The sequence below is a fragment of the Corylus avellana genome, chromosome 1, assembly GCF_965113065.1.
Source record: "Corylus avellana chromosome 1, dhCorAvel1.hap1.2, whole genome shotgun sequence".
NCBI lineage: Eukaryota > Viridiplantae > Streptophyta > Magnoliopsida > Fagales > Betulaceae > Corylus > Corylus avellana.
The window spans coordinates 42,373,745-42,395,539 of record NC_142490.1 but is presented as its reverse complement, the minus strand read 5'-3'; the positions used below and the strand labels follow the sequence as shown (position 1 = coordinate 42,395,539).

Sequence of the window (21,795 nt, the reverse complement as noted above, 5' to 3'; positions counted from 1 at the left end):
TATATTATTTTGCATTTATATATTTGTCATATTATAAATTCTATTTCAAAGAAATTGGGCAAGAGAAAAATGTCACCAAATCTTAGTAGGAGATAATAGTCTATATAACACCTCTTGTGGATGATATATTTGTAATATTTTCTCTTTTTCTTCTTGGGCCGTGACCAAGATTTCTAGGAAGGTTAATCTTCAGGCACACTTCGTTATCAAATGTGTTACTTTTCATTATTGTTATGAAAGTATTATCATTTCTCTTTCTTTTATTTCCTCTTTAAAAATCAAGAGCGGGTGACTCGCCTTGACCGTTCCCCTTGTTTCTAGTTGTATCCCCCCCCCCCCCCCCCCTTCCCCCTTTTTCAGTTTATTTGAACAGGAGAATATCTAGCTATTCTCCAGTTCATTTAATTCCTATTTAAAAAATGCAAAAAAAAAAAAAATCCCTTAAATATAATTAATTGAATAAATAATCTGAAGATTATCTTATTCCATATAAATTGGCCATTAGTATTGAATTTAAACATTAAAAAATTAAAAATGTGGTTTCAAGGGCACTTTCTTGCTAGCACCACTTCTCCAATCTCCATACCATGTCGGCCACAAGAACCAACTTGCACGTGCGTGCTCAAATCCCATGTTTTTTTTTAAATCAAGGCACCCAATTTTGCTCCCAGCCCAAATCTCTATAAACAAACGGGAATCTATTTCATTGTAAATGTAGATTCCAAACATAAAGTCACATGTATTATATATATATATATATGTTATGATCCCATGTTGTTATATGTCCAAATAATTTTTACAACTCAACTAATTTTTCAAGAAATATGAAACATTTCTAAACCCATTGTTATGTGTTTTAGTCGAAAATCAAACTAAATCATGCTAGTGGTGTCACCCAGTACGTAGCACTGGCCGCATGTCGCATTGGCATGCAATACAAATTTACCGAGCAACGTCAAAAAAGAAAAAACCGATACACCATAGAAGTATGCAAAATCCATCTTATAGAAAGTTAAGGGAAAATTATTGTTTATCCTCTTAAAGTTGATAACGTTTTTCAATTCGAATACTAAAGTTTTAATTTTTGCAATTTACACCCCCAAAGTTCCAAATTTTTGCAATTTGATCAATTGTATCCAAAACTTCTCATATTGCCCATAATTTTTATTTATTTTTATTTTTTATAAAAAATTATGGCCACCCCTTTGGCCATTTTTGTAGCCCCAAATTTATTTATTTTTTCATAAAAAAAAAAAAATTAGGGGCAATATGGAAATTTTGAGATAATATTAGTCGAATTGAAAAAAATTGAAACTTTGTGAGGGTGAATTGTAAAAATTAAAACTTTGGTGTTCGAATTGAAAAACTCTGTCAACTTTGATGGGTAAACTGTAATTTTCCCGAAAGTTAAAAACACATGTGAAGAGATTTGTTCCAAAAATGATTCAAATTGACCTAAAAATTTAAAATAGTCTAAACAGGATGTGAAGGGGCTGTAAATATTGGACTAATTGTGCATATTAAATTATTAATGCCAATAAGTCTTGGTCAACAAAAATATTATTGAGTTTGAATTATTGTTTGGGAGAAATTATGGGAGTATTTAATGCATCATGCTCAACAAGTCACACTTGCAGCAGAGTCCTTTGCTGAATTTCAAAAAGTCTATTTTAAAATGCTGGAACAATAATATTTAATTAAAATATAGGTGAATAACAAAAATATTATTTGAACTTTTTAGTCTCTAATATTATATTAAATTGTAGCTCATCCTAAAAGTTTATGCCGATAAAAAATAATAAATTTAATAATTAATATTTTAACTAATTATATTCGAGATTGTTGGGAATAAATCCAGCCTACTCAAAGCAATTTCATTGGAATAAGATGCTAAATGAATAACAACTATATCCATCGAACCCCCTTTAAAGAGGGATATGTATCCTATATTGGAAACCAAATATCTTGGATACTCAAGTTAACCACATAAACCTGAGCATCAATAGCGAAACCGGTTACATAAAACGCTTTAAAAGGAACACAACGCACCAGGCAAAGGGAATTGGGGGCTTCTCAAAAACCCTAGTTGATTATTATATTCTCACTCCAAATAAGAATGTTAATTTAAGACCGATAGATTAAAAGTCTTACTAGTTTGCAGGTAACCCATCACTGGTCAAACCAAACCAAAATCTACATCTACATGTTACATAAAACCCTTTAAAAGGGACACAACACATCAGGCAAAGGGAATTGGGGGCCTCTCAAAAACCTTATTTGATTGTTATATTCTCACTCCAAATAAGAATGTTAATTTAAGATCGATGGATTAAAAGTCTTACTAATTTGCAGGTACCCCATCACTGATCAAACCATACCAAAATCTAAATCTACATAGATATTATAATGAGAAATATTATGGGTTAATAATTGACTCTATATATTTAATGATTAATTTATTGTATTTATAAGAAAATATGAGCCAAATATAAGAAACTTATTAATCCATAACATTTCTCTATTATAATATCATATCAGTTGGAGTAAATCATATCTCTAATTCGAAAATAAAACTAAATCATTTTGGGGTAAAAGTTTAAAATCCAAAATTGAACCATTACAATTTGACAGCAAAGCACTCTATCTCTCTCTTCCCTTTTAACACACCATTCAGTGCATTATGAATATTCATGTAGTGGTTTTTGTTTGATTCAGATTCCAATCGTGTCCTACCAACCAATCATATTGCAATAGATTACTTGCCAACAAGATTAATAATTTAAATGGGTTTGAATTTTACGTAAATTCCATGATTTTTTTTTATATATTTTAAAGTAGAAAACCTTATCATTTACCAATATAAAGCACTAGACTAATATAGTGCTGTCTGAGTCGGTCAGTCTGACTGTACATTTTTTTTGTCTCTGTTGTGTGCTCTTTTTCAATTTGGGTGGGTTTCACTGATTGGCATTAGGCAGGGCCCTCAACGAATCCATGTGATCTGGCCTTGTTCCATTCCTTGACAAGTGAAGTGACTTTTTTTTTTTTTTTTTTTTTTTTTTAATTTTTTTATTTATTTTTAAAAGCAGACCCACGGCCATGCTTGTGGGTTTTTTTTTTATTTTTTATTTTTTTTCTTGGTTTATTTATTTATTAATTTTTTTTTGCATATTGGGTTCGAATTTGCTTTTCATGTTAAGATATAAGTATAAGACTATAATTTTGAAGGAGTAATTTAATCAGGTGTGAACCATACCCCATGAAGTAGAGGTCATTAGTTCGAATTTCGCTTCTTCCTTCCCGAACATGTCAAAAAAAAAAAAAAAGTATAAGACTATATAGATCAACTATAACTCGAACTATTTAATTAAACATATTAGACCAGTCAACCATAACCAATTAATTTTATATTAGATTTATGTCAAATTTGTGGGTCTTATAAAAAATTGTCAGCTCTACTATCACGTGTCAAGTTAAGTGTATGAATATAAGATTATAAGGTCAATTATAATCGGTTTTATTCAATTAAACAGATCAAATTTCTCTATTATAACTCGCTAATATTTGATTGGTGATGAAATTGGCAGGTCAAGTAAAAAAACAAAAATTGAAAATTAAAATGAAAAAGATTAGAGGACCTTAGTAAGGGTGGCTGAAAAGAAAGATGTGCACAGACAAATCAGAGGTTCCAGTAGTGGCTGAAAAGAACCAGACGGTCGGATAACACCAACAAGGCCATGAGGAGCCGAAGCCAAAGAGTCGTGTATGCAAATACTTCATGCCCAGTGCTGTAGCTATGTCATTGGCCGGCGATCGACGTTAACTATCTCCGTCCCCCGCGGGTGACGTAAATATTTGACTTTTGGAAATTCACAAAACCTCGTCGACGCCTCGTCTCTGTGACTCTGTGTGAGAGAGAGAGAAAAATGGCGTCTGTGCTGCTATGGAGGGTGTTACCTCTGTTGGCACTGCTCGCTTCTTTTTTGTTCTTCTTCTACGTCCAGAACTCTTCCAAGGTCTGGCTATATTGCTTCTTGTGCGAAAATGGATTTGAGTTTTGTTTTGTAGGTGTTGGGATTTGTTAATCTCAAATAAGCAAAGCCATTTCACCCAAAAAAAAAAAAAATTTGAAAACCCAAAAAGTTGTAAACTTGTAATAATCTGGGATTTAAGCAGCGGTTTTTCATTTACTATTTTCAGAAAAACAGAGGAGCATTTTTGAGTACTTTTTAATTATTCACGTGAATGCTATGCTGATTGAATTTGACATTTGATGTCAGTTGTCTCACAAGGAGTGCAGCCTTCTTCCTCACCAGAGTTATTGGATAACCAGCAAGCGCATTGTGACACCACAAGGTGTCATTTCTGGTGCAGGTTTGTTTACTTCTTAATTGATCCCCCACGGAGAAAAAAAACAGAGGATTGTGGATTATAGAATATAAGAACCTTGTTATAATCTACTTGTTTAGCATTTGGGATTGCGATTTCGCAGCAAAAAGTGTAATTTTAAACCAAATCGCTGTGGTTTAGGAGTGCATTTTTAAAGTGCACGATTTGACTGCGTTTTAAAAAATCGTTATTTTTAAATCACACATTGTGAAATTGCAAACCAAACGGACCCTAATTTATTGTTGTTATTGTAAGGCTATATGTTGAATCATTCTACAAATATTGTTATGATTATCATTTTACAGCTTAATTAATGTATTTTTGTAATGAAATGCATAAATGGGCAGTGGAAATAAGGGGAGGGAAGATTGCATCCATTGTTAAAGAAGAGGATGGGCGTGGCAATTCCAAGGTGGGGCATATAGTTGATTATGGAGAGGCTGTTGTCATGCCTGGCCTGATTGACGTGTAAGCAAATTCCTGCATTGGTTTTTAAGTATAAAAAGATAACTTTATTTTAACAAAATATATAAGATATTCATTTTGATTTTGTTCATGGCAGGCATGCACATCTTGATGATCCTGGAAGAGCAGAATGGGAAGGATTTCCTTCAGGGACTAAGGCAGCTGCTGCAGGTGTGGCAATCTCCCTCATTAAATTTGTGTTTCAAAGGTCCTGTGGACATAAATTTTTTAATTGATTATTTCTGCTGAATTTACTGGTTTTCCAAAATAGCCCTGTTGACATCTAATATCACAATTTGATTTTTATTTGTGTATTAAATGTCAAATAATTCTCATGCAGTACCAGAAGTTCTGACTCATGTGTGTTGATCTCTTTTGTTCCACACCCAAATAATTTGGTGTCACTGTGTTTCTACAGGTGGTATAACAACATTGGTTGACATGCCTCTAAATAATTTTCCTTCAACTGTGTCTCAAGAGACTTTGAAACTCAAGGTATGAACAGATGAGCTTTCTATATTGTAGTAATGCATCCGTTTCGTTTCATTTAAAAATGAACTTATGCATTTTAATGTGGTAGTAACTAGTTGCAGATAATTTCAACTAACTACTGGGGCTTTTTTTATTTATTTTTTTAATTTTGTCTTTTAATGCTTCTGCTTGATAGATTGAAGCTGCAGAGGAGAGAATTTATGTTGATATTGGTATGCTCCTGAAACTATTCCTTAGCCTAATGATAATTCCTGGACTATTGTCTATTAACTATACCACCAACAGGTTTCTGGGGAGGTTTAGTTCCTGAAAATGCATTCAACTCAAGTATTCTTGAGGGTCTCCTAAATGCTGGTGTTCTTGGTTTGAAGGTAACTATTTCCAAAGTGTTGTCAGTTGTCACCGATCATTCTTAGTTTATCAATTCACTTCATTGATGCATTAACAACCCACAAACTCGAAAACTGTTTAGCGTACATAAAAGATCACTGTCAGTTGTTCCAAGCCACAAAAAACGTGCAAAACTATTATGCTCAGTTTTTCTTTTCCTCTCTATTTCAAGACATGCAAAAGGTTGGATAATGCTTTCTTAGATCAAGAACTAGAAGAGAAGAATTGCATTATATTTTAATGATGTGATCTGAGTTTCAAACCTCGACAGCCATCTCTGCCACCATGACCACACTCCACCTCCATATTGGCACTTATGTTGTTCAACCAGTGCTCCTTTTCATGGAATTTCATGCATAAGTGTAATTGCTAGAGCTGTATATGTTTCTTCCATGGCAATTAATAACATGGTTGGCATCTCCTTCACATGCTTACACTTGAGAACTGTGGAAATGACTAAGACTACTCTGTTGATAATATTTCCAAATTGGAACAACAGAACCTCCAATTCCTTGTTTCTTCTGATTCTTAATTTTCCAAAAATGACTTTTGCATGATATGGCTAGTTTGGCTGTCATGGGGGATTGTCATGCCTAAAGCTTGATTGTATCACTTCTCTCTTTCTTTAATCAGTTTGTTGACTAAATCAATCATTCTAAGATAGATGATGTGGTGCTGTCTAGCTAAGGACTGTAACTCAAGATCCAGCATCAATTCACAGAGCCTAAGTTCCAGGGGTTTAGTTCCAATTTCTATATGAAGTATAGCTTTGTGGCAATAGTACCAACCATTTATTGATCCTTTGGAACTTTCTATTTGGCCAACTTGTAAAAATGGTTCCCCGGCTAAAATTGGAACATTGTGGTAATATCTATCATGTAGGTTTCTAATTCCATTATCATCATTCAATTTTGATAATACAAGTTATTATATGATGAAATATGACAGCACTAGTATGCATATAGTCTCTAGACCATCATGACTCAAAACTTTTCTTTGTCTGATAGGTGTAGTATTGGGCATTACCTGATAAAGTTTTCTATGTTTTTTGTAGTCTTTTATGTGTCCTTCGGGGATTAATGATTTTCCTATGACAAATGCCAGTCATATTAAGGTATGTTTTAGTCCAAATGTTCATATTAATAATCTATCTGGCTGACATATTTATTTACAGTTACAGTTAATGACTTTTTGGTTCATTATAGTGCTGCATATCCAAAATTTTTAATTTGTACCCCCCCCCCCCCCCCTCTTTCGCTTCCAATTAAATAATTTCATTTATGTTGCATGAATAATAATCTAGGTTGCCTTTATTGCAATAGAAATCATGCTTTCATATAATGCCTTTTTGCAGAAATGATTTCAGGGGTTCTTTTACTAAATTGAGTCTCTATCTCTTACAATACTTATGTATTTTAGTATACTTGCATAAGATATGCAATTATTTGTTCCTCAGGAGGGACTGTCTATACTTGCAAAATACAGAAGACCACTACTTGTACATGCAGAGATTCAACAAGAATCTGAAAGCCACCTGGAACTTAAAGATGGTAGCCATGATCCTCGTTCTTACTCAACCTATCTTCAGACTAGGCCACCTTCATGGTAAGATATTGCTTATGACTTTGTGAACAAATAAGCAAGCTTTTCAGCTATTGCTTGATTTATACTTGATCCCCTCAAGATGAAACAATTTTTTGAAATAAAATACTTTCTGATTAAAATACATACTGGTTTGGCCAATCACCCATTCAGACCTACCCTGTGATTTAATTTACATGCATTCGGCATCAACCTGGTGGATGCATCTCGAGGATCGGCATCATGGATCATGTTAGAAAATCCCCGCACATACATATTGTATTAGCCATGATGATTCACAAATATAAACCATAGATACATATTTTCACAATGGAACTCTAGTTTTGACCACCTTTTGAAATTGGAGAAGTACTTTCTAAAATTTTTCATGCCCTTCAAAACTGAGAAAAGTTGGTAACTTTATTTTCCCCTAGAAGTGATCAGAAAGTGGTTCCTCTAGCATTTCAGGAGAAAATCTTCTGTATTTGGCTTGATTCTATCAATGCCATTTTACATGATTTGCGATATTCTTTTTTATTTCAAATCAGGGAGGAGGCAGCTATTAGGGAGCTTGTAACTCTGACAAAGGAAACAAGGACCGGTGGCCTTGCAGAAGGAGCTCAACTTCACATTGTTCACTTGTCTGATTCAAGTTCTTCCTTAGATCTTATTAAGGTACTCTTTTATGTGCATATAGCTCCAGTGGGGCATAATAATTTATAATAATGAAGAAGCAAATTCTCATTGACCTTCTTCTTATGCATCAACTTTTGCATAGACTTACCACACATCAATGACTTCTCAATATACATGCTTTTAGTGTAAATACATATTCTAGGTAATTAATTAATATATACATTTTTGGTATAGTGAAGACCGTTTATTCTTCTTATTGCAATACATTGTATGTTCAAAGTCTTTGAGACTGCTGTTCTCTCCTCACCTCAAATTACTTCAGTGGATCCTTAATTTTATCTGAGGTTGGGGACATGCCATTCACCCCTGCCAATCCTTAGCTAACTCTACTTTTCCCATGCAAAGAAAATTACTGTAAATGCTTTTTGCTTTTGACTGAGAATGCTAGTATTTTGTTACAGGAAGCAAAAAGTAGTGGCGATAGCATAACTGTTGAAACATGCCCCCATTATTTGGCTTTCTCAGCAGAAGAGATTCAGGATGGAGATACTCGATTTAAGTGTTCTCCACCTATTCGTGATGCAGCCAATAACAAAAAACTGTGGAAAGCTTTGTTGGTATTTTCTATTCTGTGATGCTGTTATATTCCATAGCTTTGCTCTACACCATCAATTGGTTCTACTTAGTTTACATCTATTTTCAGGAAGGACATATTGAAATGTTGAGTTCTGATCATTCTCCGACGTTGCCAGAACTCAAGATGCTTGATGATGGTAATTTTTTGAAGGCCTGGGGTGGCATATCATCTTTGCAGGTTGGTGTGTTTATGTTTAGGATCAATGATAATTCATTATATTCCTTGGTACCTAGTACTGTGAAACTTGATTGAAAATATTATTAATTAGTTGCCATTATTTATATAGAACATTCTTAAAGTTGTAGTTATCTTAAATGCTCAGCAAGCTCGTCATGCAACTGATTTAGTCCAGTATCTAGCTGGATTTGTTGGCTGAGGTTTCATGTTAGTGAGAATTGGACCTCATTCTCTTGCTCTATGTGCTTGCTTGCTTTTTACTGGCAAAAGCTACTACTTATAATTGAGGAACCTTGTCATTATTGATTATAAATTACATGCAAAACTGTTTTTTCTGTTTCATGAAAAAAAATTTACTGGATTGAAATAAAGAATAACAACAAAATAACAGAGACATGAGAATTAACTGCGTAGATATATGTATGTGTAAATGTATGTACATATGATTTTGTTTGGGTGTGTGTGTGTATTTCCCAGCAGCCATAATAAAGAATAACAACAAAATAGAAAGACTTGATTCTCGTGATGCACATATTTATATATGCATCTCTCTCTGTGTGTGTATATTCTCAAGCCAAACTAAGCATAGCACAGACTAATTCATTAGAATTGTGAGGGTGAATATATGGGAAATGGTATAATCAGAAATGTATGCGCCACTTTCTTGGTTCAATTGTTTGATAGTCTGCTCACACGTTGCTTTTTGCAATCGATTGGAGAACTAACTGGCATTCTTTTGCGAGCATCTACAGTTTGTTCTTCCTGTGACGTGGTCATATGGCCGGAAATATGGGATAACTTTGGAACAATTAGCTTTATGGTGGAGTGAGAGGCCTGCCAAATTTGCCGGACAAGAACTAAAGGTGATATGGTTATTTGTTTCCTATCATGCACTCTGCTCCAGATTCAAACATGCAATCTAAATATGTAGAAATATCTGAAGTAAAACTGCTTTGTTCTTAGCCTTTGCCATGCAACATGAATGATAAAAAGAGCTACCATGGAGAAGTCATAAAATCTTGCGATGGTGTTCAATTCATTGTCACTATAAAGCGAAATTTGTTGCTCAAAGCTGTCATATACTATCTTACCATATCTTAAAGTGGCATTGATAAGCTCAAAACAGTGGCCTATTAAAATAAGTATGTGCATATGAATTGGTTCCAGGGATCATTTTGTATTATTTCCTAACAATTACTTGCTGCATCATGTCATGTGAATTTTGATTCTATCATGCAGGGTGCAATTGCTGTCGGAAACCATGCCGATATTGTCATATGGGAACCAGATGTGGAGTTTGAACTCAATGATGACTATCCTGTATACCTTAAGCATCCTGTATGTCTTCCTTAGTCTAATTCCTCTTTTGTTACTCAACTTCACTTGTTTTGAGTCGTGTCTTGCATTTTTACATGGGTTTTGCCTTACCAAATGTTTAACTTCTAAACTTTCACTCAAGTTGTTGTTGTGAACTTGATCCATGTTGTTGAAGTCTTCTCATCTAAACCATTATGGCAAGAAAAAAGTTTAATTAAGAGGGAGAAGGAGAGGCAAAAATTGGAACAAAAAGTATCATTTGATTCGACGATCCCCCAACAAAGAAATAAGTAAAGTTTCATGATCCATTGAGAAATGGGAAACTCATGGAAAGTTACAATCCCCACCGCACACCTGTTGATAGGGTTTTCAACCCATTAGGAGTACCTTCATGAATGAATGTAGGACAAGTATTTGAATGCTCACTCAAGTTAGCACGAGATCTGCTAGGTAGACATTATCGAATAGCACCATTTGACGAGAGATGTGAACAAGAGGCTTCAAGAAAACTAATGTTTTCTGAATTATATGAAACCAGTAAGCAAACAGCGAATCCATGGGTATTTGAACCCGAGTATATGGATAAAAGCAGAATATTTGATGGAAGAACAGATGATCCTTTTGAACAACATGTTATAATCGGAAAACCTTATATTTTGAAATTAATTCATCAAGTTGATGATAAAATACATGTTGTGAACCTGATCCATATTGTTGAAGTCTTCCCATTTTAGTATTTAATTTTTTTATTTTTTATTAGACAAGTATGTTGAAGTCACTAATATGTGCTCCCTTGTCCTTTGTATAGAGTATTTCAGCCTACATGGGAACAAAACTATCTGGAAGGGTGTTGGCAACTTTTGTAAGAGGGAACCTTGTCTACAAAGAGGGGAAGCATGCTCCTGCCGCCTGTGGTGTTCCAATCCTCGCAAAGTAAACGGTCTCGGTCTGTTTGGTAAAAAATTTCAAAAACAGTTTTTGCTTTTCAAATGCCAAAACTCTTCTTAAATATCAATTATTCAAATAGATTTTTACTCTACCACTAACACAGTTTTCAAAACAAAGCACACCTTTTTTTTTTTAAAAAAAGACAAAATACTTTTCACAGAACACTTCTAAAAGAGTAACTAAACACATTTACATTTTTTATTATCAGTAACTATTATAACTGATTTTAACATCCAATGGTTTGCCATTTTTCATTTCTTTCTTCTAGTATTGATTTTTGGACATTCCCTGCAGACTCTTGCCCATTGACTAGCATGGTTTCAGTTGAAGGTGGACCAGTTATGGCTGGGGCAATGTCAGAGTCTCAGAGATACAATTCACCACCAGCATTTGTTCCAGTCAGCAATTTTGGTCCAATGAAAACCCGAGGTTTTACACTGTTCGTAATAGCGTTGATTTCAGCTTCAGGCTTGGATGTGCATAGTTTGTTGCTTACCAAGAAGGTTTATGAAATTACATGTACATTTATGGTTGGATGTAATGAACTCACTATTGCTGTAAAGTAGATTTATTATTTTTTTTTTTTTTGTGTGAGCGCGTGTCAACTTTCGAGAGTACCAAAACATTTGAAGCTTGTTTTTCAGAATTGGGATTTGTTGCAATTCATTGACCGAACTACGGTCTGCCCAACATTTGCATGAGAGAGGAGCACCTGAGACTTGTTCGGGCAGGTGGACCTCATCGGGCCCTCTCTCAATTGCTTGTTTAGATTGACTGCAATTTGGACAGGCAATTGCAGGGAGTCCCGCTCCTATTTCTCTATAAGAAGTTTATTTGTCTAGCATAAGCTCCTTATTGACTAATAGCAACAATTTAAGTTAATTTTATACACAAACAAATGTGACTATGGCATTGATTATAAAAAAAAAAAAAAAAATGTGACTATGGCACTAAAGATGCTGTTTCAAACATTAATAAGCTGGCTAGCACAATTCTTAATCTGGTGGGATTAAGTAATTAGATGCTGCTTGGTGTACATGGCCAAATTGAAATCTAAGCGACTCACTTGTGTTATATCCTAAAAAGTAATGTTATATACCATACCAATATTCTACATTTATTTCACTATGTTGATATGGCTAGTGTAATAGTCAATAGATTAACCATTGTTAATATATATATATCAGCCATGTAACGATTTATGAAAATTGTTGGTTATATATGTGCTATCACTTTATAAGGACTAATCAATTTGACATTTTGTTATAATCACTTATAAATCTCAGTTTTCACTTAATAAGGAACTAGTGTAGGACTTGTTCATTAGTGCCTTTGTAATCCACTCACTCTATATGGACTATTTATCTTCCTAATATGGAACTTAGATGTATAATCTCCCTCCGTCAATCACTAACATCCTCATTAAGGTCGCGTCATACAGTGTTTTAATACCATATGGTTATACTAAGTTGTTTTAATATCATTTGTAACGATAAAGGAAATGGTTAGCCACATTTTCTCTATCATTTTAAAATGATTAATCACTTATAAAACCCTGTCTCACCCTTAGCGTTTTTATAATACAAATTCAAATCACATGTTAGTAATTTTCGCATAAAAAATTGATACTGGTAAAACATTTTCACAGCCGACGTTTTCTGTTACAAAACGACAGCGGTTCTTTTGCCTCCACAATTCAAATGGATAAGATTCGAAAGCCCATGCAAAGCCATCTCTGTCGGAGACGGAGATGATACGAGCTAACTCACAGAGTCAACTCGTTCTCTCGCTTAAACACCTCCAATGCAACTCACCAACCTCCTCAGCTCCATTAGAAAACCCCCAATTCTCTTCCCCAAAGCACTCCTCAAACCCCCCAACTCGGCCGAGTCAAACTCACACCGACTCACCCTCTCGCGGACACTCCAATCCAAGACCCTGAAAACCCTAGAATGGCCCTTGGTATGCAAGCAACTCTCCTCCTTCACATCGACCCCCATGGGGTTCTCCGCCATCCAAAAGGCCCAAATCCCCTTGGGCCGAACCAGGGAGGAGAGCGAGCAGCTTCTGGATCAGACTGCCGCGGCAGTGGAAGCATCGGAGACGATGGATTCTCGCACGTTGGATTTATCGGGGATCGAGGACGTCTCGGAGATTGTGGATTCGGCTGTTTCCGGTGAGTTGCTCACGATTTCGGAGCTCTGCGCGATGCGGCGCACGCTGCGGGCGGCCAAGGCATTGATCGAGAAGCTAGAGCAATTGGCTGCGAACGTAGATTGCCCTGAAAGGTACTTTGTTGTTATTATTACGAGTATTATTGTTGTTGTTGGTTAGTTTCGTTGTTTGAATTGATCTTTTGCTTTGGTATTTTATTAGAGAAATAGAAAGCATAAGAAATGGCGATTAGAGAAATTATCCTAGAATTGAAACTTAATTTGGTGAAAGTGAATTTATGAGAAATTTTGTGAAGAGAATTACAAACGTGAGGAGGCTAGGCAAGCGATATGAGCTTGATGAGAAGTGGAGGAAGTGGTGAGGGAGGTGGCCTTTAGGTGGAGATTATTAGGGAAGGCATTGACGTTTGTTATGCACAGGATTTTAAACAAACATTCAAAAAGGAAATAGAGAAAGCAGAAAAAATGCAAGACGCCTATGGTTCAGTTTAAAAGCGCATTTCTTTTTTAAAAAATGGTACATGATTTTGGATTTTCTTGGTTCTGTTTTACTACATTGTTCAAGACAATAGAGTTGAAATTTTTTTTTTCAAAAATAGGTGTCTCAAGGCTTTGAAGGCTGCTTCTGTGTGCGATCAAGTTTATCTAATACATTCCTGTATAGTTTGTACTTATTGCTTGACACAGTCTGAAGAGGAGCATTTATCATATGGTAATGGATTCTTCTGTCACATTAAGGGTCTCAGAATAAAAATTCATTTCTAAGGTACTGTCACATATGGAGTGCTGTGCTTGCATTTCCTACTCTTTTGCATAACTAAACGTAGAAGCTGCCTTCGTGAACTTTCAATGTTGTAAAAAAGAAATGGAATTTATCTTTCGAACTGTATTTAAACAGGTACTTGCCCCTGCTTCAAATACTTAAGAACTGCAATTTCCAAGTGGAGTTAGAGCGTAAAATAGGATTTTGCATAGATTGCAATCTGTTAAAAATCCTTGATAGGGCTAGTGAAGAATTGGAGATGATCAGGTTAGAAAGGAAGAGGAACATGGAAAGTCTGGATTCTCTGTTGAAGGGAGTCTCATCTCAGATTTTTCAGGCTGGGGCAATCGACAGACCTCTCATAACCAAGCGACGGTCTAGGATGTGTGTGGGTATTAGGGCGTCCCACCGATACTTACTTCCAGATGGTGTAATATTAAATGTTAGTAGTTCTGGTGCAACATACTTTATGGAACCCAAAGAGGCAGTGGAGTTGAATAACATGGAAGTGTGGCTTTCAAACTCTGAGAAAGCTGAAGAGAGAGCAATTTTGAGCTTGCTTACATCTGAAGTAGTGGAATCAAAAATAGAGATCAAGTATTTGTTGGATAGAATTTTAGAAGTTGACCTTGCTTTTGCAAGAGCTGCCTATGCTCGGTGGATGAATGGTGTCTGTCCAATTTTCACTTCAGGGGGGGAGGCCTTAAATTCTAATGAAGCAGATTATGCTTTATCAGTAGATATTGATGGTATACAACATCCTCTGCTCCTTGAGCCCTCTCTGAGAAGTTTTTCAGATGTCTTGACATCCAGCTCTGGCAATGCAATTCAGTTGGGTGATGGAGATGGTGCAATGACTTCTGGAAGTTTGTCAGAAGGTGTATCTAATTTTCCTGTGCCAATAGACATTAAAATTGAATGTGGAAAGAGAGTGGTTGTAATATCAGGACCAAATACAGGTGGGAAAACTGCTTCGATGAAAACATTGGGCCTGGCATCTCTTATGTCGAAGGCTGGCATGTTTTTGCCTGCTAAGAACTGCCCAAGGCTTCCATGGTTCAATCTTGTTCTAACTGATATTGGAGATAACCAGGTAATTGTTACCTTGTTTTTGGGAGAAATTCTCAGTTCATTTAGTTGTTCTTGTTTAGTCTAACTATTGTTTTTTATTCTAGTCTCTGGAACAAAATCTCTCTACTTTTAGTGGCCACATAACGCGGATCTGTAACATGATGGAGGTGGCCTCAAAAGAATCACTTGTCCTCATTGATGAAATTGGTAGTGGAACTGATCCTTCAGAAGGTGTGGCCCTTTCTACCAGCATCTTGCAGTATCTCAAAAACCATGTTAACTTGGCTGTTGTGACCACTCATTATGCGGATTTGAGTCTCCTCAAAGAAAAGGATAGTCAATTCGAGAATGCAGCCATGGAATTTTCACTAGAAACCTTACAACCTACTTATCAGATCCTCTGGGGAAGTACTGGTGATTCAAACGCGTTAAGTATTGCTAAATCAATTGGTTTTGATCTAAATATAATTGCACGTGCACAACAGTGGGTGGGGAGGTTAAAGCCAGAAAATCAGCAAGAGCGGAAAGGTTTGTTATATCAGTCACTAGTACAGGAAAGAAACAGATTGGAAACTCAGGCCAGAAGAGCTGCATCTCTTCATGTGGAAGTTATGGATCTGTATCATGAGGTATTTTTAGAAGTTCTAATCTGCCAGAAAGTGCATAAATTTCTCAATTGCCCTTTCTTTTCCACATGCATCATAGGGTCGAGATTAATGTTTTGAAGTGCAACCTAGTCCTAGCTGAGGATTTGAGCACTGAATATAGGAATCATATCTTTTATTGGGTGCACCTTTGTTGTACTGTATATGTTTGCGGAGTTTTAACACATAATGTAGCTGTCCTATTGGTACTTGGCTTAGCTCTGATGGTTCATGCTTGGGCCATTGTAGGCATAACCCGTATCTGCATGCTGGAATTGAACCTGTGACCAAGTTTTCATTTAGGTAATTCTTATGGTTGTCAAATATTCTGTATGTTCCTGTTTGGTTGAGAGTTAATTTAAGTAGGGTGCTAAATTAAATTGAAGAGAAACTAGGATGACATAATTTGATTGTGAATGCTGCCAAATTTCTTGAAATTTGTAGAACTGAGGCTATTTTATCCCTTTATAATTCATTTTTAAAATTTGAAAGCAGCAATCTAAACCTTGGATGGAAACTATGTGGAATTTGGCAAGGTTAGAGCACGCATTAAAATTCAAACATAATTTTTTATATGAAGCTAAATCACAGCAACTTGGATTTGTAATGATTTGCCACTCTTGAATTAATTATATGATAGTTGATTGATTATCTTTTCCTTTGTTTTTTTTTTCCCTTCCTGTCAATGAGTGAAGATCCAAGATGAGGCAGAAGATCTTGATATGCGCAAGACAGCTCTTAGGGCAAGGGAAACCCAACGGGTCCAACAAGAATTGAAGACTGTGAAATCTCAGTTGGAAACTGTGATACAGGAGTTTGAAAACCGACTTAGAACTGCCGATGCTGATCAATTTAATTCGTTGATTAAGAAATCAGAATCAGAGATTGCATCTGTTGTTAAAGCTCACTGTCCTCGTGATGCTTTCTCTGTCAGGGAAGCAGGTGCCAAATCATATACACCACAAATTGGAGAGCAAGTCCATGTGAAGGGACTGGGAGGTAAGTTAGCTACTGTAGTTGAAGCACCTGAGGGTGATGAAACTGTCCTAGTACAACATGGTAAAATGAAGGTCCGTTTAAAGAAAAGCAACATCATATCTATTGCAAGTAACGAAAGAAGTGCAACTAGTTCTGCCCCGCGTCTGAAACGGCAGGTATGTACTGCAATGCTTTCCAGAGGTTAGCTACTCTGGTGTGTGTGACAGTTGTTTAGTGAATTAGTCATCTTAAATCCAACAATCATGAATATGATCCCGTTGTAAAATACTGTAGGGTCGGCGGAGCAACGAGCTCCAGTATCGGCCAAAAGCCGAAAAAGATGAGGAGGTTCCTTATGGTCCAGTGGTGCAAACATCAAAGAACACAGTGGATTTACGTGGTATGCGAGTAGAACAAGCTTCTCACCAACTCGACATGGCCATCTCTGCAAGCGGGCAGTATTCGGTTCTCTTTGTGATACATGGGATGGGCACTGGGGCTGTTAAGGAGCGTGCAATTGAGATGTTAAACAATCATCCACGAGTAGCCAAGTATGAGCAGGAAAGTCCATTGAATTATGGTTGTACAGTTGCTTATATCAAGTGAAACCTTACTGGCTTGGTCCAATGATGTATATATATACATGGGTTAAACCAATTTACAATCGGCAATCTTATTTCATTAATTATACTGTCCCAACTTCTTCCAATTCTCTACTTTTTTTGCCTCCATAACCTTCATGAACTCTTTTCTTCTTGCATTAATGCCAAAAAGATCACGAGAACATGGGTTTAGTCGGTATGGATTGAGATCTCCTATAATTATGGGGTGTCCGAATTGCATGTTGGGATGTCCGAATTGCACGACTTTACAAAGAGAAGGTGCGAGACTCACTAGTCTTGAAAATGTAAATTTGGGCACCCTAATTCTACGGAATCCTCATTCAATCAACATCTAGGTATTGGAAAGAAAGATTTAACAAAAGAAAAAAAAAAAAAATAAATAAAGGATCATAAGTATATATATACCTATATCTTTCTGATTTCTTGAATATTTCAGTCATTTTACTATTGCTTGAGAAGCGTTATTCGATTTGTCTTTATCTGTTCTTTTCTGAATATTTGAATGTTGTCTTCAATAGACACCTCAAGCAAAAAACCAACACTTTTGGCACCATCCCTGCATGTAACACATTACACGTATCACCCAACATACCTTTTATAGCTGCCACATGCATACTCTCAGCTATTTACAACAATCTTGTAAGCTTGCAAACTCTGAATCGGAAGGGAAAAAATAAAAAAATAAATAAAGATAAGCATCTGGTAAGCTCAGCAATATTTGGTTTACCAGAATTCTTGCCTGAAAATGTTGGTTGTTTTTGAAAAAGCAGTAGGAAAACCACCGGAGGAGCTGAAGCTTCCTTCAACGGGGTTAGAAAATATGAAATCCCGGCAAGAAATAGGGGAGATTATCCGGTCGTTTTGGCCGGAGTCTATGGTGTACAGTCTTCGAAATGGGAATTTTATGGCTTTGTCACATGAAAATGAAAGTCCATCACAACCCAGGTATTACAAATTAAATCTTATTACTAGTGCATGCCTTTATATTTTTTTCGTTTCCAATGTCTTATAAGCTCCAATTGCACCATATAAGAAGTGAATTTAGATTAATCCTTCACATACACTAATATTTTCGTACGACAGTGTCGTGACAGTGAAAATCAGCCATTGCATTTTCCTTTTACAATCTTTGCAGATCCAAATGCTGATCTTTACCGTCATGTCATTCTAATTATATGGTAACATTATTTCTCATAAAATGCTCTGAAACTTCATTTAGAAAGAAGCATAAATGAAGTGAAGTGCACTAAACTGTCTCATTGGTATCTTTAATTAGGTCTACCGTAGTCACAGACGATATCTTCTGCATTTTCATTGGGGCTTTAGAGAACACTAGTGAACTCAGACGACACTATGGCCTTTCAAGACAAGCTACAGAAGCCATGGTTGTGGTTGAAGCTTATAAGGTACTAAGAGATCGAGCACCCTACCCACCTGATCAAGTCATCAAAGATCTTGAAGGAAAATTTGCATTCGTTCTCTTTGATGCTACATCTCAAACACTCTTTTTAGCCAGGGTGAGTTCAATTAGCCTACAATACCTTGCTCTTTATTCAACATTCTTTTTCTCGGACGTTGTCACGTCGGTTAAATCACAACTTATCTTAAAAACTTTAAATGTAAGGAAAAGAATATTGAGGATCCGTTTGGCACTGCGATTTCGTAAACCCAAAGTGCGATTTTGTTTGAAATTGCAAAAAATGTGTTTGGTAGTGTGTTTTTAGATCACGTGATTTTAAGGGGTGAACTGCGATTTAAAGGCCTAACTATAATAATTATTGCTACTATTGATAGGACAGGGAAGGATGCGTAGAACTCCAATGGGGAATGGGTGGTGATGGGTCCTTGGTCTGCTCCAATGATCCCAACATTATAAGAGAGACATGTGGCAAATCCTGTGCACCTTTTCCTCCAGGTAATTAGTTTAGCTCACTCGATCTTCTTCTCCTGGGTATTATGTTAAATCATCACTATTAAAAAACATAAAAACGTACTTCCAAGATCTTTGACCGGTTGTTTCACATTAGTTTCTGTTGTTACGATACTTTTACATTCAATTACTTGTGGAATCAACGCTTATCCTAAAATCTTATTCCAATAAGAAATAATATGTTATTTGACCTATTTTAATATGCTGAAATGGTATAAAATACTAATAGGGTGCATTTTCAAGAATGGAAGTGGGCTTATGAGCTTTGATCATCCACTTCACAAGGTAATAGCAATTGCTCGTGAAGACGACAATGGACACATTTGTGGAGTTATCTTCCAGGTGGACTTGTACACACGGCTTCCTAGCATTCCACGTACTGGAAGTGCAGCAAATTGGGCAGATCCTACTGTCGTTGAGACAGACTAAAAAGATCTTAAGATTTTTGCATGCTGCTAATTAATGAACATTATCCAACTCTGCTGTAATAATTACTTGATATATTCTGCAAATACGTGTTAATTAGAGTTGTAAAAGCCTTTCTGTAAGCTGTTTGCTAGAAACATGTCGTTTATGTTAATTATTGTTGGCTTTTTTTTTTTATTTTTTTTTTTATTTTTTATTTTTTTATCTTTTTTCTAATTGATTCAATGTAATCATGTGTTATAATCCTAAGTGTAATATATAGTTTAAGTGCAATATTAATTATGTGTATATATAGCTCTTGGACAGCTTCTCCCGGCAAGCATATGTTTTTAAGGGTGAGTTTTGCCTAAAGCTTGTATCAATGTATCATTTGATATCAAGGCTACCACGTGGCACCACGTTGAGTATCGAATCAATATCCAGCTAGTCGAGTATGAGATCGAATAGGTTGTGGCTTTGTAGTTGAGTTATGAAGGGGGTGACCTATATATAGGCTGAATTAGAATGTCTCAGTATTAGGTATGAGTACTGATTGCTTAGAAAAAAAAAAAAAAAAAAGCTTAGATAATATATGAGCACTGATAGGTAAATGGAGCCACAAAAAAAAAAAAAAAAAAGGATTATTATATATTGATCGAGTCAATATTTGATAGAGTGAGCCGTCATGAATATCGGTTGCAGAGCATGGCGGTATGTTATAATCATAAGTGTCTCACATGACTTATAAGTATAATCTTTAATCTTAATCATGTGTATATATATAAGCTCTTGGTTTTCAGAGAATTACATATCATTAAAACTAAGTTTAAAGGTTTTATTCAGGTATAAACTGCACATATTTAGCATAGCTTATTCGATATTAATCCTAACCCCAGGGATGTTCTTCAATCAAATAGCCCCAGGCCCACCTACAGGGATATTGGGGCAATGGAATCTCTAATGTGCTCGTCATCCCAGCCATTGCTTCCATCTGTGGAGCTCTTTAGGCCACTACGGTCCTCAATATCACCATTGCTAGTCTTGTGGTTACCATAATCACATTTACATGGTGCACAATGGTCGACACATGTAGTGCTACTATCTGTACCAGCACTAATACTTCCACTAATGCCAAAAGTTGGAATCGAGAACCACGGGGTCGAGCCCGAACCGCCACCGCCTTGGCCACTGCCAGAGATGGAACCGCTTACTCCGCCTCCAATACCGATTCCAGGACCTGAATTAACTCCGATGCTGCCTTGGCCTTCGATGCCACGGCCGTTTCCTGACGACCATATTCCTCCTAATTGGATGCCAATGCCTGCCTTTTCAGCTGCTTCATCCTTGGCAGTGATCAGGAGGCCTCTATGAGCACTACAAAGTCCCCCACATAGAAAAACTAAGTAGGCTATATAAGCACATCTTCGTAGTAGTAGTGCCATCTTTGTGGATTTCAATATTGCCTCCCCCCTTAGCTCCTGTAGGCTTGAATGCTTGATATATATAGTGATGAGGGGCTGCGTGGGTATGAGAAGTTTGTTTTGAAAGAACATGCATTGCGTAAATATTGGAGTTGGTTGTGGAAGAGGGAAGGCAAGAAAGTGATCAAACCATTGCAATTTTGTTGAGGGAATTAGGTATCATGGTGCTTGCATGACCAAAGAATCCATTAGTGTTGTGAATTAGATGTTGTTGTGCCACTTTATATGAATTTTGAGCAATTTAAAAGAAAAGGGCTACGGGACTTGCCTATCTTGGGTAAGTGGGCTCGCCCCACGACTTACTCTCTTAAGCCGTTTAAATTTCACGGGAATTTAATTAGTGTAATTGTAGTGAATTCTCGTCCGTTTGACTTGTTTGAATAAGAATTTCACAACTTCTCATGTTTTTTCCCGCAATTAATGCTTTCTTCTCAGAATATTTAATTATGCGATTAAATTATTAATAATTTTTTTTAATCAATTTAAACATTTGAGATAAGTGATAGTTTAATAGAGTATTAAAGTTGAGGTTCTAAGTTTGAATCCCAGTACCACATTTCAATTAAATATTTAATGTACTGAGTCTTAGAGTCACATCTTTTTGATTATTTTTTCATGTGCTTCATGCGCTCTCACACAAGTACCGTGCGCACACGTGAAACTTTTCGCCTGTCTTTCGACACTCTTCTTACTG

General features: G+C 36.1%; 3 protein-coding genes across 4 annotated transcripts; all 3 read left to right on the top strand.

The window, feature by feature from the left end:
- Positions 1-3,675: 3,675 nt before the first annotated feature.
- Positions 3,676-11,394, top strand: LOC132168703 (allantoinase). Its single transcript, XM_059579726.2, has 16 exons — positions 3,676-4,016; positions 4,281-4,374; positions 4,737-4,857; positions 4,952-5,025; positions 5,273-5,349; positions 5,522-5,558; positions 5,632-5,717; positions 6,791-6,850; positions 7,193-7,341; positions 7,866-7,992; positions 8,415-8,570; positions 8,657-8,767; positions 9,520-9,630; positions 10,007-10,105; positions 10,893-11,039; positions 11,327-11,394. The coding sequence occupies exons 1-15, from the start codon at positions 3,927-3,929 to the stop codon at positions 11,019-11,021; spliced, it is 1,521 nt and encodes a 506-aa protein (XP_059435709.2). The 5' UTR covers positions 3,676-3,926; the 3' UTR covers positions 11,022-11,039; positions 11,327-11,394.
- A 1,353-nt stretch (positions 11,395-12,747) lies between these two features.
- On the top strand, positions 12,748-17,356 carry LOC132169116 (DNA mismatch repair protein MutS, type 2). Its single transcript, XM_088515043.1, has 5 exons — positions 12,748-13,320; positions 14,105-15,062; positions 15,145-15,669; positions 16,380-16,838; positions 16,957-17,356. The coding sequence occupies exons 1-5, from the start codon at positions 12,836-12,838 to the stop codon at positions 17,266-17,268; spliced, it is 2,739 nt and encodes a 912-aa protein (XP_088371169.1). The 5' UTR covers positions 12,748-12,835; the 3' UTR covers positions 17,269-17,356.
- A 582-nt stretch (positions 17,357-17,938) lies between these two features.
- On the top strand, positions 17,939-19,817 carry LOC132169115 (stem-specific protein TSJT1). Of its 2 annotated transcripts, none has more exons than XM_059580199.2 (4): positions 17,939-18,230; positions 18,562-18,802; positions 19,080-19,200; positions 19,445-19,817. In XM_059580199.2, exons 1-4 carry the CDS (start codon positions 18,031-18,033, stop codon positions 19,642-19,644), a joined length of 762 nt encoding a protein of 253 aa, XP_059436182.1. In that variant the 5' UTR covers positions 17,939-18,030; the 3' UTR covers positions 19,645-19,817. The 2 variants fall into 2 exon arrangements, with proteins under 2 accessions (XP_059436182.1, XP_088368421.1); XM_088512295.1 differs by having other exon boundaries at positions 19,459-19,561.
- Positions 19,818-21,795: the final 1,978 nt, after the last annotated feature.

What these genes read in the sequence shown, in the direction of transcription:
- LOC132168703 (XM_059579726.2), top strand. Translation starts at nt 3,927, where the DNA reads ATGGCGTCTGTGCTGCTATGGAGGGTGTTACCTCTGTTGGCACTGCTC. An exon ending in AAGAGACTTTGAAACTCAAG is followed by an intron (nt 5,350 to 5,521) that starts GTATGAACAGAT and finishes TCTGCTTGATAG; the next exon opens with ATTGAAGCTGCAGAGGAGAG. An exon ending in CAAATGCCAGTCATATTAAG is followed by an intron (nt 6,851 to 7,192) that starts GTATGTTTTAGT and finishes TTTGTTCCTCAG; the next exon opens with GAGGGACTGTCTATACTTGC.
- LOC132169115 (XM_059580199.2), top strand. Translation starts at nt 18,031, where the DNA reads ATGTTGGTTGTTTTTGAAAAAGCAGTAGGAAAACCACCGGAGGAGCTG. An exon ending in GAAAGTCCATCACAACCCAG is followed by an intron (nt 18,231 to 18,561) that starts GTATTACAAATT and finishes ATCTTTAATTAG; the next exon opens with GTCTACCGTAGTCACAGACG. An exon ending in CTGTGCACCTTTTCCTCCAG is followed by an intron (nt 19,201 to 19,444) that starts GTAATTAGTTTA and finishes AAATACTAATAG; the next exon opens with GGTGCATTTTCAAGAATGGA.
- LOC132169116 (XM_088515043.1), top strand. Translation starts at nt 12,836, where the DNA reads ATGCAACTCACCAACCTCCTCAGCTCCATTAGAAAACCCCCAATTCTC. An exon ending in TTATGGATCTGTATCATGAG is followed by an intron (nt 15,670 to 16,379) that starts GTATTTTTAGAA and finishes CAATGAGTGAAG; the next exon opens with ATCCAAGATGAGGCAGAAGA. An exon ending in CCCCGCGTCTGAAACGGCAG is followed by an intron (nt 16,839 to 16,956) that starts GTATGTACTGCA and finishes AAAATACTGTAG; the next exon opens with GGTCGGCGGAGCAACGAGCT.